The 14,328-nt window shown below is 39.0% G+C and overlaps 1 protein-coding gene across 3 annotated transcripts in view; it reads right to left on the bottom strand.

Moving 5' to 3' along the window:
• The window catches only part of LOC111861595 (deformed epidermal autoregulatory factor 1), a 14,166-nt gene extending 5,716 nt beyond the window's left edge, over positions 1 to 8,450 (bottom strand). For 2 of the 3 annotated variants that reach the window (XM_023846283.2, XM_023846285.2), the window contains exons 1-5: positions 8,066 to 8,450; positions 7,137 to 7,250; positions 5,587 to 5,757; positions 4,073 to 4,318; positions 3,036 to 3,171 (exon numbers count right to left, since the gene is read on the bottom strand). In XM_023846283.2, coding sequence (XP_023702051.1) covers positions 3,036 to 3,171; positions 4,073 to 4,318; positions 5,587 to 5,757; positions 7,137 to 7,250; positions 8,066 to 8,290 — 892 coding nt within the window. In that variant the 5' untranslated portion in view covers positions 8,291 to 8,450. The remainder of the gene's footprint in view (positions 1 to 3,035; positions 3,172 to 4,072; positions 4,319 to 5,586; positions 5,758 to 7,136; positions 7,251 to 8,065) is intronic. The other variant, XM_023846286.2, reaches the window with a different exon arrangement.
• Positions 8,451 to 14,328: the final 5,878 nt, after the last annotated feature.

Below are 14,328 nucleotides of genomic sequence, written 5' to 3'. Positions count from 1 at the left end.
CTAAGAATTCCAATTGAATAGCCAGCTCAGGGCAATATGATATTATAAACACCAGCACATATCAGTCTCTGGTGTTTATAGCTTCAGAGCAAACAAAACACATCATTCATAACAGAAACAGCTCGCAATAGCCACAGGAACGTTGCTGCAAGACAGGCATATGTAACGACGACTTAGCGCTCTTAAACGCGTGTGTCATTAAATACAGTCCTCCTGACAACAGGCCAGTGAAAAATCTAACAATCTACAGCAAAACCATCAATTATTATGGGCGTTATAACATACGTGTGCAGCTGGACGAAACATACACGTCGAACCCCCCCAGACGATTTAAATCCCTGACGAAACATACACGACGAACCACGGCAACGGGTTAATTAATTAGCATGATACCATGAAGAGGTATGGGATTGTAGACATAGCCCCACTGTTCTTAACAACTGATGGGGTGGTCATTTTCACATCCCTGCTGATTTATCCCCTGGGAAACAGCCACAGTACCCGCTAGGAATAAATTATGTTGAAAAATAATTACTTTAAAATTGTATGTGTTTCATCTTTTTGATAAATCTGAAAACACTACCTCCTAATAATTTTCTGAAACTCCCTGAGGAAAGAATCCAGCTTTTTGTTACCTCTACAGGAATTTTTTGAAAAGTCAATCGCTTATCTCAGCTCAACAAATTATGAACTGAAATTAATTAAGATTTATAATACAGTAAAAACAGAGATCTTCAAGTTTATCACTGAAAAATGTAAGCTCGACAGCATAAGATACTCCTTCTTCCTAATAAAAAGTCTACAGAAACAGTGTCTTAGATTTATGTTTTCATGCATAATGCTGTTTTCCAATAACGACACGACTGTGTATATCGCGGGATACCTGTACTGTACTGTCCATCTTTGCGTGAAGGCCAAAGGAAAGAAAGTGGGTCTAATGCAAATAAATCTGAGAAGCTGGCACATAAAATGAACACCAACATGAGAACTTAAAACATAAAGTAAGCAGTGGGACAGTTACATATGAGAGCATTAAGGTAATGTTCAATTAAGAAACATTTAATCTGTTCTGCTATACGAAGTACACACAGAGAAAGGAAAAGAAGAGTATCCCAAGTAATGGTTTTCTTAGGATTTGTGGACAGTAATGAGCCCATTTCGAAAATGGGTAATAGATCTGATCAGTAGTTACTTCTACTCATGGCTGGCGGATTTCTTCCTTGTTTAAATTTTGGAACCATAATAAAATATAATGAATGAAACTTTATACAGTGAAATCTCCATTTAAGTATAAATCACTCCATCCAATGTGACCTGTAAGTTTTTTACTACATGGAAAACTTAACACCCTTACATGTTTCGGTCTCTGTGGACCATCTTCAGAGGGCAAACATCACTACAAATAGGAAACCACCATCACATAAGTTGTTTAGACATAAAGTACGTACACTTATATGCTACAATACATAGTACACAAAATAGAACATTTCACAAACACAGCAGTTTCCTGGGAATGTAAAGTTTTTTATAAAATTGTATAAAATTTCTTGATGCTAAATTAAATTTTTTTTTTGGATTGTCAATAATTAAAATTCGTAAACCATGCAGGCTCGTGTTCGTCCTCCCATCGTCCCTCTTATGGGGCAGATATTGTGCCACCTGACTATCCTGATGTGGAGGTTCTTTATATCGTCCAGGGTTTGCTCGTGGCTGCTGTGCTGTTTTTCACTTACAGGTCACATTGGATGGAGTGATATATATTTGTAATTGTTAGTGTGATGGACCAGAATGAAACAAATCAAACTCCATTTAAGGTTTGTTTTGGGGTCAAGACTTCTGTATATTACACTGAGAAATAGTTTAAATAAGCATTATATAACATTCAAATACCAATGACACTCCTTTGTTAATTATGAACATTTATCTCAATCTACCAAAAATGGATGAATATATATGTGGATAAGTCTAGCAATTATACCAAAAAATACAGTATGACATGCCTATCTGCACAGCAATTGTTGCTTAAAGTCAATTTCTATCATTTGTGTCGATGTTCTAATTTTAAGAAGGGATTTACATGGACAGTATTAACATGCATTTCAAAACAAACAAAAACTTCTTCTGAATATAGAATATGCAAAATTGGACCAGTTATGCAAATGACGTGTACCACTGGTTTTATTCCCACTCTTACTACAAGAATTCGTCCAAGGCCAACAAAGACACTCAGACTTCAAGGTCTCTCTGAGCCAAAAGCATTGGCATGCAAATGCTGTATTTATCTGAATCAAAGATGGCTCCAAATCTAAGATGATTACCCTACTAAGAAGCACATCTACACATAAATTGTGATTTCATGTGTTTTTTTTTTAGTGAATAACAGCTTCTGACTCATAGGTTCAGCGGCTCTTCACGCAAACTTGTCGCAAGACTCATCTCCCGACCTTGAAATATATTTCTATCTCACTTTTTATGCTGATGGCAAGAATATTAGAATTTACTGCATCTCAGAAAAATAAAAACTGAAAGTTAAAGATTTCAAAACGATTAATATATTTTTTGCACCCAAACTGAACACAGTCCTTCATTACTTAACCACCAAAACAAGACTTGGCCTTTCATTTGAGAAAACACGACACTAATTTGTGGTACAGATTTCATGCATGGATTGGGTAAAGCACTGAAATGACTAAGATAAATGAGAAAAAATTATGGATTATTTATACGTGACTTTGACCAGAACCATGTATAGATAACCCAAGATTAATGGCCGTGGGGATCTGTTGCGCTGACCAAGCGACACCCTCTATCCTCTAAACTTGGCACTAATTTCGCCCACAAGTGGCGGTCTCTCGGTCAGTATAGTTCGCTTGCGGACTAAAACCACGGAGTTTCTTTAGTTTTGGCCGGAACCATAAAATATGAACGCAAAATGGGGCAATCTCTGAGGCCAAGGATCTTTAAAATGGGCTCTAATAAGAAAACTTTAAATGAAACACGGTATAGCAGATGCAGTGGGGATATTATATAATTACCTGCGTCACTGTCCTCCCCATTACTGCCATCTTTGGATACTGCACGTTTCAATTTGCGCGGCATGCCTCCCTCTCCATCTGATGTATCTTTTCTCTTGCGACGCTTGTATGGTGTGAAAAGACGTACCGGTCCAGTCTGCAGTATCAAAATACAACTCTAAATCATTTATTCTCAGGAATGGGCACAATCCATGGTTTCCATAAGGTTTTTCAGCATATAATTTGAGCTTTCGACTGGTCTGGGGCTTGGAACTCTCAGGTTTCCTCCGACTAACATGACTTGAATTTTGACTTTTCTATGAACAGTTTAGAAAACAATCTTCATAGTTACCCAGTATTTTTTGACTGAAATAAATACAATGCAATGAATCTTATAAATTAACAGTAATACTAAACGCAGTTCACAATTTGTACACTTCACGCCCTATTATTATGGTAGCAGTAATTAAATGAAGAAAGACGAGGCGTACATGATGTGCAGCATATATGGGGTAAAAAAAAAAGGTAACATCCCTGTGCTTAACTAATTAAGCACTATGCCATGAAGGTGTATGGGGGGAGTGGATACATAGATCCACATTTTGACCTCAGCAATATTTGGAGGTGAGTGGTCAGCTTCATGCCCTGGTCACTTTACCCGCAGGGAAAGAGACCCCGCTGCCCATTGGATAGGAGGTTGGGTGGACCCCAGAGTAGGTCTGAATGATGTGGGGAAGAGAAAATTCTTGATCCTACCAGGTCCTGAACTCTGACCCCTCAGTTGTCCAGCCTGTAGCAGGTTGTTATACCGACTGCGCTATCCCGACTCGTAGCACATATGGGGAAGATGGGAAATGAATATCCATCTCATCTCCCTTGATATCATTATCCAATAATATCTGAATTGGAGTACCAATCATGAAGTTCCTTATTCCTTAACAATCTACACATCAAACACAAGACCAGAGTTTCTAAGTAATTTCTGGAGTAATCTGATGGCTGAAACAAACTTCAGATATACCACTACAAGCAATGCTTCGAAGAATAATGGTACTCACTGCTGTGTCATCATCACAACATGCAGAACAGGTACAGCTTGTGGCGTGTGGTGACAGGATCCCTTCATCAATCAAAGTCTGCAAACTCCGACCACCAAACCTGATGCTTCTCTTCCAGTCTTTGCTAGATGCTCGACCACAGAGCGCTTCAAATTCACTTGGGGTATACCACGAATCAGCCAGCTTGATACAACGCCCTCGTCCGCCTGAGCCAAACCGATGCTTATGCAACTCTGCGCTTGTATTCTGCAAATTAGTATGTTACAAATCTGTGTAATTATACACAAAATTCATTTTTTAACATTTTTAGTCAGTAACTTACATGATTAATAATACTTAATACATAAATAAAAATCCATGATACAAAAATGTAAATGGTAAAATTGATATGCATGACTAAACTGAAGTGTTCTTAAGAGAAATAAATAATGGAGATTGAAGATGACATATGTCATTCTGTGAAGAATTTTAATTCTCAGCCAAATAATGCAGAATTTTTGCATTTGTGTGATATGATTGAAGTTGTGGTATTCTGATAAACACAGATGTAATAATGGAATTGAAATACTTTGCTGACAAAGATAAATGCATCTTCTGGGATAAAATGCTGTGTAGTCCACTGAAAGTCAATCGACGTTTCGGAGGAACATCTTGTCTCCATCTTCAGGGCCGATCAAAATATCACTGCTTTCACACTGGTGACCCTGAACATGGAGGCGGTATGTTCTTCAGAGACATTGGTTGACTTTCAATGGACTACACAGTGTTATATCCTAAACAGTACTCATCATTATCACTGCTGTGAGCACATCAATTCCTGTAAAAAGAAATGTATTTGAGGTTTATACCGTCACATAACAAACGCGAGTCTCTGACTATGGTATAATAAAATAACACACCTGATGATGGTCAAAGTAGAACGAAACCCATGGTATAACTGCTATAGTAAAAGCTGATTTGACTTTTGTTTTCACTTGATTTCAATTGTTTTATTGCACAGTAGTCAAAAAACCATGTTTGTTATGTGATGGTACAAAACCCGAGTATTCACATACACAGCAAAATGTAAAACATGGACTCACTCATGAAGCTGAGCCCTTCTCGAGAAGCTGCCAATTGGGCAGCTACTCATGAACTTCGAGGCATTTTATGGAAACTGAAGGTTCATTACCGTGTTCACAAGAGCCCTCCACTTGTTCCTATCCTCAGCCAGATGAATCCAATCCATACTATCCCATCCCTCTAAGATCCATTTTAATATTGTTCACCCACCTATGTCTTGGTCTTCCCAGTGGTCTCTTTCCTTCCAGCTTTCCCACTAATATCCTATATGCATTCCTCTTCGCCCCCACTCATGCTACATGCCCTGCCACATCATCCTGCTTGACTTGATCATTCTAATTATACTTGGAGAAGAGTACAAGTTATGAAGCTCCTCATTATGCAGTTTTCTTCAACATAAAACACAAAAAATACGTAAATAAAAAAATGTTTTGTATATAGAATTACATTACCTTACACCTCACTGGCAGAACAGGCATGTTAGCTGATTCCGTCCAAGAACTGGGAACTGTCTCGCCCCGCAGTCCCATAGGAGTGCCAGGAATACTGGAAGGGGTGTTGGGCTCATCGCTACTGCCTGGGTCATTCTGTATTACTATGTGTGTCGCTTTCAGCTCTCCATTCTGCAGCAAAAATATCGTCAAAATTAACCAAAACAGAGAACAAAACCAGCAGTGAAAAATACGAAAACAAGCTACATAGTTTCAGTAATTTTTTCTCCTCTCGCTCTCACTTTGGAGCACAGGGCTGATTTTTCAGTTTCATGATCATTTTACAGATGGTAGGACTCCTTTGACGAGTGACCAGCTCGTCGCAAGGCTTCTACCCAAGCACAGGACAACACAAACACAGAAAAACGAGCGAGCACACACACCAAACATCTATGCCTTGTGTGGGATTTGAACTTGCGATCCTGGCTTCAGAGCGAGCGAAAACAGTGCATGCCTTAGACCGCTCGGCTACCGTGACCAGCAGTTTCAGTAATACAGTACTTCAATTGTTTTGTATATCTATTTTTAGCTCACTTCCCTTAAGGAAACAATTAGGCTTATGTGATCACCCACAATTCTCTCCTTATGTGTCTCTCCCATGTTCAGCTTTTGAACCAGCTGACCAGTTTCCATAAAACCTGGAATGAAACTTATGCTATCAGAGGCAATCTCACTGGCCCACATCAGTAAGGACATGGTGGATACTGCAATTTCTGAGGCGGCAGCAACATTTAATTTACGGTCCTTAAATAAAGCATGGTACTAGATCTCCGAAAATTATGAGCGCCATTAAACAAATTCATAATGTGTAAACATAGCAGCTGTGTTAATTTTTTTTCTCCCACTTTCAGTTTGATGTCAAATATGGTGTGCAGATGGATCACAAACATATCTACACGTTATGTATAAAACAGTCTGTAAGTCAACAGTTTCGGACACAGCAATAATCCTGAATTTTTCAGTAATGTCCAACAAATTAAAGCAAACAGAGTCTATACTTAAGTAATAAGTTCTTTACAAAACAAAATAAGACAACAACAATGATGACGATGACAGATCTGCAGGGCCAGAGCTCTGTGCAATACATAAGCAGGGTTTATGAGTTCTGTCCAAAGCTCCTTGTTAAATCTGCTTATATTACTGTAGGAAACATTACAGCTGTCAGTAAAGGGATTAAGATGTTGCTCTAAAGTATAGTGTACTATGATGGAACACACTGCTCGCTAAGTGTAACTGAGAACAAATGGCTAATGGAGCTGATAACTGCCTCCTACTGCTGACAAATCATAAATTCTCAACCATGAACCACACTGCTCACTGAGAAACATAATGCCATCCAGTGGTCAACAAAGTTAATAACTTCCCTTAATTCCAAATGTTACTGGCCATTAGGCACACTGATTTATCAGCAAAAATCGTATGTGGACTGCAGTCAGTGGTGCGCCAGATGCTGTGAACCGGTCATCAAAGGTAAGAATCTCCTAGTACATCAGGACAAATCGAAATCTTACCTGTGATCTCACCCAGGTGCGCAGTGGTTCTGAGTCCTTATCCTGCCGAGTATCGCAGATGAAACTGTTGTCCACACACAACACATGGGGCTTGAACTGAGCAGAAGCAGGTAACTGTAATATCAGTTTGTAAATATCTAAATTTTACATTGCTAATTTTCCCTTCAAGTTTAATTCCAGATGTAGACAAAATTACTGATGATCATTTATGTAAATTATGATGTACCACATAAACATGGGAAACAAGAGGAGAGTGTACAGGCTTTGGTAGGAAAACCTTAAGGAATCAGACTGCTAGGAAATTCTGGACATTGAAGACGAAGGAATATTAGAAATTATCTTAGAGAAACAGGATGAGAGTGTGGACTGGATTCATCTGGCTACGGCCAGGGACCAGTGGCAGGCTCTTGTGAACACTGTAATAAACCTTTGGTTCCCATACAATGCTGGCAATTTACTGAGTGCCTGAACAACTGTAAGCTTCTCAAGGACTGAGCTCCATACAGTTAGTTAAATCAATCAGTAATTTGGTATTCTGCATTTGGCAGGTACTAGAGAGACAATAGGACATAAGCACTTAAAACTATTCACAGACTTCAAGAAAGCCTATTACTCACTTAAGAACGAAGCGTTGTATAACTATTAACACTATTAACTATTTTTAAACTATTCCTTTACCTGATCTAAAATACATATTTAGTAAGAATAACACAACCTTCCGCCAAAGGTTTAAATATTATGGGACGGGAGATATAACAACAGCTGCAGCTGCGTGCGCACAATTAATATTCTGATTCACTCGCACTTGCAAAACTGTCGGCCATAACCTATTGATTTTAATCGGGAGTACCAACATATCTTACTATTGCTTCAAATCCCCTGAAAAAACAACATAGTTGCAACAAGGTCCTATACTTTAGTTTACGAACCTGTAACTGATCAGGTGTGATAACGTTAAATGTTGTACCAGTACTCGCTACCCCAATTAGTGAACCAACAGGAAGAGACACGGGAACTGATGCCACTGGAACTGCAACCGGTGTCACAGTTTGATGTGATTCCGAAGTCAGAACTCCATGTTCCTCGGATTCGTTCGTTAGAGGTTCGGAGATGTCCGGCATTACGACAGTTTCCGATGTTCTGTCCTCTTCCATTTCGGTAAAATGGCGCGAAGTCTATTTCACTTTATGAAATACCGTCACCAAGCTTCATGTAGAACAGCACGAAGTATCACAAGCGAAAACAGACCATTTAAATACGCTACAATAACAAACAGAACTACCTATTTACATAATTTGGTCCTAAAATGGCTACGTAGGCTGATAGTTCTAAGAGGATCCGCAAGAGTGCATTGTATATAGTGAAGTGCGCAATCTACAGGTGACATTTTACATTAACTCAGCAAACCTGAACTGTTTTGCTGCGATTAATTAAATGTTCTCCGACTTCTACCGCTAGTAGCGCTAAACGCATTTTCAAACATATGTGTAGTGCGGTGTAGTGCGAGTATAAGTATCAATTTAAGTACCGTATACCACTTCCCCTTTCCCGTTGGCATCTCTTTGGTACCATGTGCAGATTATATTGGTTTCTAATACTGCACGCAGATAGTGAAATTTCTGGCAGAATGTGTTTGATCAGTAGAATAAGCATTAACAATGGGTCCTGCATCTTGAAAATTAAATGATCTAAGCCAAAGCCTTCAGAACATTCATTAGAGTATATTCCCTATTCAAAAGTGAGTGATTAAGCGCTAACATTAAGCTGACCCTACACAAAGCTCTCATTGGATCTTAATGACTTATGCTAGTCCCGCCTGGGAGTTGGCGGCAGACACCCATCCAGTGAAATTGCAGCGCCTACAGAACAAGGTGCACACCAGTCAACGATTTGCACATGGCTTTCAAAATCCTGTACATATATGATTATATAAGAAAACTATGCAGGTGACAAGCAGAAGTCATACAAAATCATGACAATGAGAATGTTTGCAACATCAGACAAGGCGAAGCCTGACACAGAAAGTATAAGAGGCTTAAACTTGGCCACAGTCAGGCATACGACCGTTCAAGTTACTAAACTGCCATGGTAGCGAATACTACTAGAAATAGGGTATAGTCTGCTGTACTGAGCCTAGACTGACAAGAGGGCTTGTAATATTATACATACTAGATATTAAGATTCAACTGTAAAAAAAGTGTACGTACTGACAATGGACTGCTACTGTTGATTATGACTGACAAGTGACAGACCTGACCTCTTGTCAGAGAGGGTCCCCCACATGGACAGGACAGTAACTTTCACTTAAAAAGTAACATCTGGTCATGAGCCCCAGCTGACTGACGGATCGTCAGTCGCAACATGACTTTGACTTTGACAGAGACATTCATGGCTCCGCATACGAATATGCATCAGTTCAACCTTCATCGGTCTACGTGCCTCGCTGTAAGTGCAACTCCAGTAAATGGCGCCAGTCGTCAGCCGACCCAGCCAGCACTGAACGACGTCCAGCTAACTCTACTAGCACACACACAGTGGAAAAAATGGCCCATTTCAGGACCAGCAAACTACAGTTGAACAACGCCCCTTTTCAGGGCCAGCAATCTAGTATATCGAAACAGCTCCCCAGCCAACCTGTACATTTGTAAATAATATATACACCTGTTATACTTCTATGTGTTTGTCTCTTTGGAACATTAACATCCCACAATAGTATCAATTTGCCAGTAGTTTTATGATGTATGAGACTCATGTCTTAGATATTTTCTGTAGATACTTCTTTTTTTATTCTGTGACATGTCTGAAGCATTTTAAAAATCCATCTGATTCCATTCACCCATATAAACATAAAGATGATGCTCCATCTTTCCTTTAATAAGCTCCTCCAAAACGCCTGTACTGTTCCTTGTGTTTATGCCCTTCAAGCTAATAATATGTGGGCAGGATACAGTAAGCAATTTCACAGTATGCAATGATGGCAAACCTGACATTTGAGATTCTGAACATTTTAATGGATTTCTTGAAAGAGCAAATTCTATAACTGAGCCACATTCATGTTATAAACATGTGCACTGTTTTTTAGATTAGTTCATTCATATAATGTATAAGAAATAAATGAATAACCATGGTACAGGTAAAGGGTGAGAAGCTGTAAAAATTTGAAGCCTAGAAATGAAACAATGTTATCAACACACTGGGGGATTTGACATGTACAACATCTTTAGAGATAATTTCTACCTATCACTGTCAAATTTATATCCCTTACCTTGTACAATTTCAGTTCATGCAACTGTAATCCTGTTGTGAGAGTCAACTGTTGGATGTTGGAAAATTTATGTCATTAAACCTGATATACTGCAGATTCTGCATCCCTACTATAACAAATTGTCACAAATACATCATCTAACATTTATTTCTCCAAGGTTCTGAATGTAGTTAAGCAATAGATTGAAGTCTGAAGTTCTATTTTGGATGTATCAAACATGCAAAGACTTACTGTAAAATGAGTGGCCTCCGTAGTCTAGAGGTAACATTCCCACCTCATGATTTGTAATACGTGGGTTCAAATACCTGGTGGAGGTCGTCGAATTTTTAAGGGCGGAAAAATTCAGGGAACAAGTCCTCCGTGAGGGACTATAAGCCGTGGGTCCCGTGTCGTAGCTTTACGGCACGTAAAAGAACCTCATATCTCCAAAGGAGGTCACTGAGCCAAATTACGGACGTTTCCCGCCCAACAGCAGTCTCTAATACCTCTGATAGATGGGGGAAGCATTATAGATACCTCTCAGCTAGTAGAGCCGGTCTCGCTGGCTGGGCGGGACTGATGGTAAGCACCAGTACTGGTAGGATATAGAGACTGGTAGAATATCATAGAGGGAAGCACAATGGACCAATACAGGTCTAAGTGCATGGGGAAACACACCCTCTCCAATAACTAACTAACTAACTAACTACTGTAAAATGACTCAATCTATTAAGGAACTTTGTATAGCTTCCTTCAGTTATAGATGTATGAAGTATATTCACCTCTTCAAAACGCCCTAATTTAATGATGTCTCCTATGGCAATATTGGTTACAGAACATGAGAAAGAAACATCTAGTATTCTCAACTGTGTATATATACCTGCTGTCGCTGTTATGATGTTGGAACAAAGACAGTGTAAAACAAATATATCTAAGTTTGTCATAGCATGTAAGCCTGTTATAATGGTAGTTTCAGAAGTTTTATCCATCAAATACCACAATTTTAGCACTTTCAGTCTGTTTGGTGTGTAAAGTCTGCTAACGGAATGCCTGAGATGAGATATGCCATATGACACAAATCTAATTTAGTCACACTTAGATGAATGATGTCTTTCATGATCTATTCAAGTATTTTATTGTACCAAGACTTCCTACGCCATGAACAGATATCCTTATACAAATCATCAATGGAATTAAGCAACATTTCCACTACTTCATTGGTGATGCTGACTGGCATCATATTGTGAAGCATATCTTGAAGATACAAACAGTCCTGCCCTGTGCTGAGGAATTTCATGCAGTTCTTTCCCATAGAATGAACCAGATGCACACCAAAATCACATATATAGTGCCTTAATGCCTCAAAGTTCTAAAGACCTGAATGTTGGAAGTTTTACTGTTTTGATGTTCCTGTGAAAGAAATTATAATATCAAGAAAAAATGATAAAAGTAGGAATACAAAAATTTTGTATTAATTTATTGTTTGTTGACAACTTCATCCATATAAGATTTGAGGTTTTAATGGCAGTGATTATGAAGAAAGCAGTCTTCTGGGATGTGGTGCCGTGTATATGGTTCAGCCATCTAAGTTACAGCATCTTTCTTTCTTGAAAAGAAAAAGACACCATTCTTGTTCAATACACTATAGATATAAATTACAGCAGGAATCTTGTAGTGCTGCTTGCTAGAACACAGACACACAAGAACTGTTGTTAGCCAGGCCCTGTCATTTGCTTTTAGGCAGAAAACTAATTCTTAAGAGTTTTAGAGCTAAAACATGAAAAATCTGTTCTGGAGATAAAGGTCACCTCTAAATTTGATAGGATGAAGAGTTTGAACACTTAAGATTAAATATGCATGTAACTTAATGTTGTTAAGAAAGTACTTGTTAAAATGAAGTTTCTTGGTAATGATATGATCTGGCACTAAGGATCTGTTGAGTCCTAGTTGTAGCTGTAGTTTGCATGTAGATTGGAGGATAATATTAAAATGAGCCTTTAAGAAATAAGGTATGAGGATGTGGACTAGATTCTGCTATCTCAGGAATGGGTCTAGTAGTGGGTCCTGGTGAATATGGTAATGAACCACAGGGATCCATGAAATTCACGAATATCTTGACTAGAAGAGGGAGGGTGTCTGAGGAAGATTTTGCTCTGTAATGTCAGTACAGTCCTATGATCCATGCCTTTCAGTCCACTATGAAACAGGTGATGATATGGCAATTTGTATTGCACAGGAGCTGTGGATTAATATAATTTGATCAAGATTATTTAAGTTTTGTCAATATTGTGTCTTCCACAAAGAATGACCATGAAATGACTTCTAGTGTAAACTTCAGTACAAAATTTCAGTGATTCTGTAGGAAGTATGGCCTTCTGGAATATGACACCATGCAGTCTTACAGCTCACCAACAATTTGGAGGAAGATACTGACTCATTATCTAGGACAGAGGAGTAAGCCAAGCAAGCAGCAAATAGAATAATTATTCTTTGGCCCTGAAGACATGCAGTACGTTCCTCCAAACACTGGTAAATTTCTATCAGGTCACATGGCATCACAACTCATAAGATAGTATTCTTCTTGGCCTCTTATTGGCTGTCATGTAGAGAAGTTTCCATATCAGTGGTTCAAGTGATTCTTATTTCTTGTAGCTCAGAGAGAGAGAGAGAGAGAGAGAAACAGGAAGCATACAGTGTTGCAGCGTAGGCATTTTGTTGCAATTGAGAAGGCCAGCTGAGGTGTAATATTAATTTCACAACTAACTTGTTTTTAACATCATTGTTAATTATGTCTTCCAGCTGCTGTATCCAGCCTCCTAACCACATTAATAATTACATCATGAGCAATGTGAATATGGCAAGGCAGAACTGCTTTGACTATGAAAGTGTCTTGCAAATATTACATATTCACTTCTCATGTGACTGCTTCATGATGAAAGTAGCTGCCATAAAAAATGTATGACATGCAAAAGAAAAGTATACCATAAAGTTGGATTTTAGGTTCTCATAGCGGTAACTGTGGAGAGCACAACTTTCTGGGTTGTAACACCATGCAGTTAGGCACAAATCTACCGAAATACACAACGTGGGGGAAAGGGGCATCCAGCGGGTAGGGATGACAACCTTACCACCATCTGTAAGCCAATTGTCTAGAAAATGTGGGAGCCTCGACGTCTCACAACCCTATGGGCCTTCACGGCCCGTTACAGGGATACCTTTACCTTTTCTTTGTATATACTTTCGTGTTACTGCTACATAGTGACAAATGAATATGACGATACATATTCAGAATTTAAGTCAAAGATGATTTGCTGGGCTATTATACGATGCAGCATGTAGCTAGGCTATCTAGCGGCAAATGATAGAACTACATATAAATTGGAAGGGATTTTGAATGAAACGGTCATAGCCTAATCGAAGTATTATATTGGCAGGTCAAGATAGCCGCTGACCTAGATGAAACACGAATCCAGCACCGCCGAGTACAAGTGTAGAGTGTTAACAGTACGCCAACTTGCTCTGTCACGTTAGCAAAGTGATAACAAACAAAAAAACAAACTCCGCGGTTTAAGTTCGCAAGTGAACTATGCCGACCGAGCGACCGCCGCTTGTCGGCGAAGTTAGTGCCAAGTTTAGCGGATAGAGGGTGTCGCATGGTCAGCGCAACGAATCCCCACGGCTTTTAATTTCGGTTTTTTAGACCGGAGTCGCTATTTCCTCGTAATAGCTCCTCAATTATCTTGTGAAGTGTTATGATCTGCTGAAGTTTCACAAATGTGTTTGTTATAATGCAGCTGATACCGCAGGGCGATTATAAAGTAAGTTACTTTTAAGCATTCCAGTAAGCGCACATGCACAATAACAAGCAAGGACACAAGAAGGATAACTTGTATTATAATACAAGTTATCCTTCTTCTGTCCTTCCTTGTTATTGTGCATGTGCGCATG

This window comes from Cryptotermes secundus, unplaced genomic scaffold (genome assembly GCF_002891405.2).
Source record: "Cryptotermes secundus unplaced genomic scaffold, Csec_1.0 scaffold2307, whole genome shotgun sequence".
Taxonomy (NCBI): Eukaryota; Metazoa; Arthropoda; class Insecta; order Blattodea; family Kalotermitidae; genus Cryptotermes; species Cryptotermes secundus.
The sequence above is the reverse complement of the archived record's forward strand: the minus strand, read 5'-3'. Positions and strand labels throughout refer to the sequence as shown.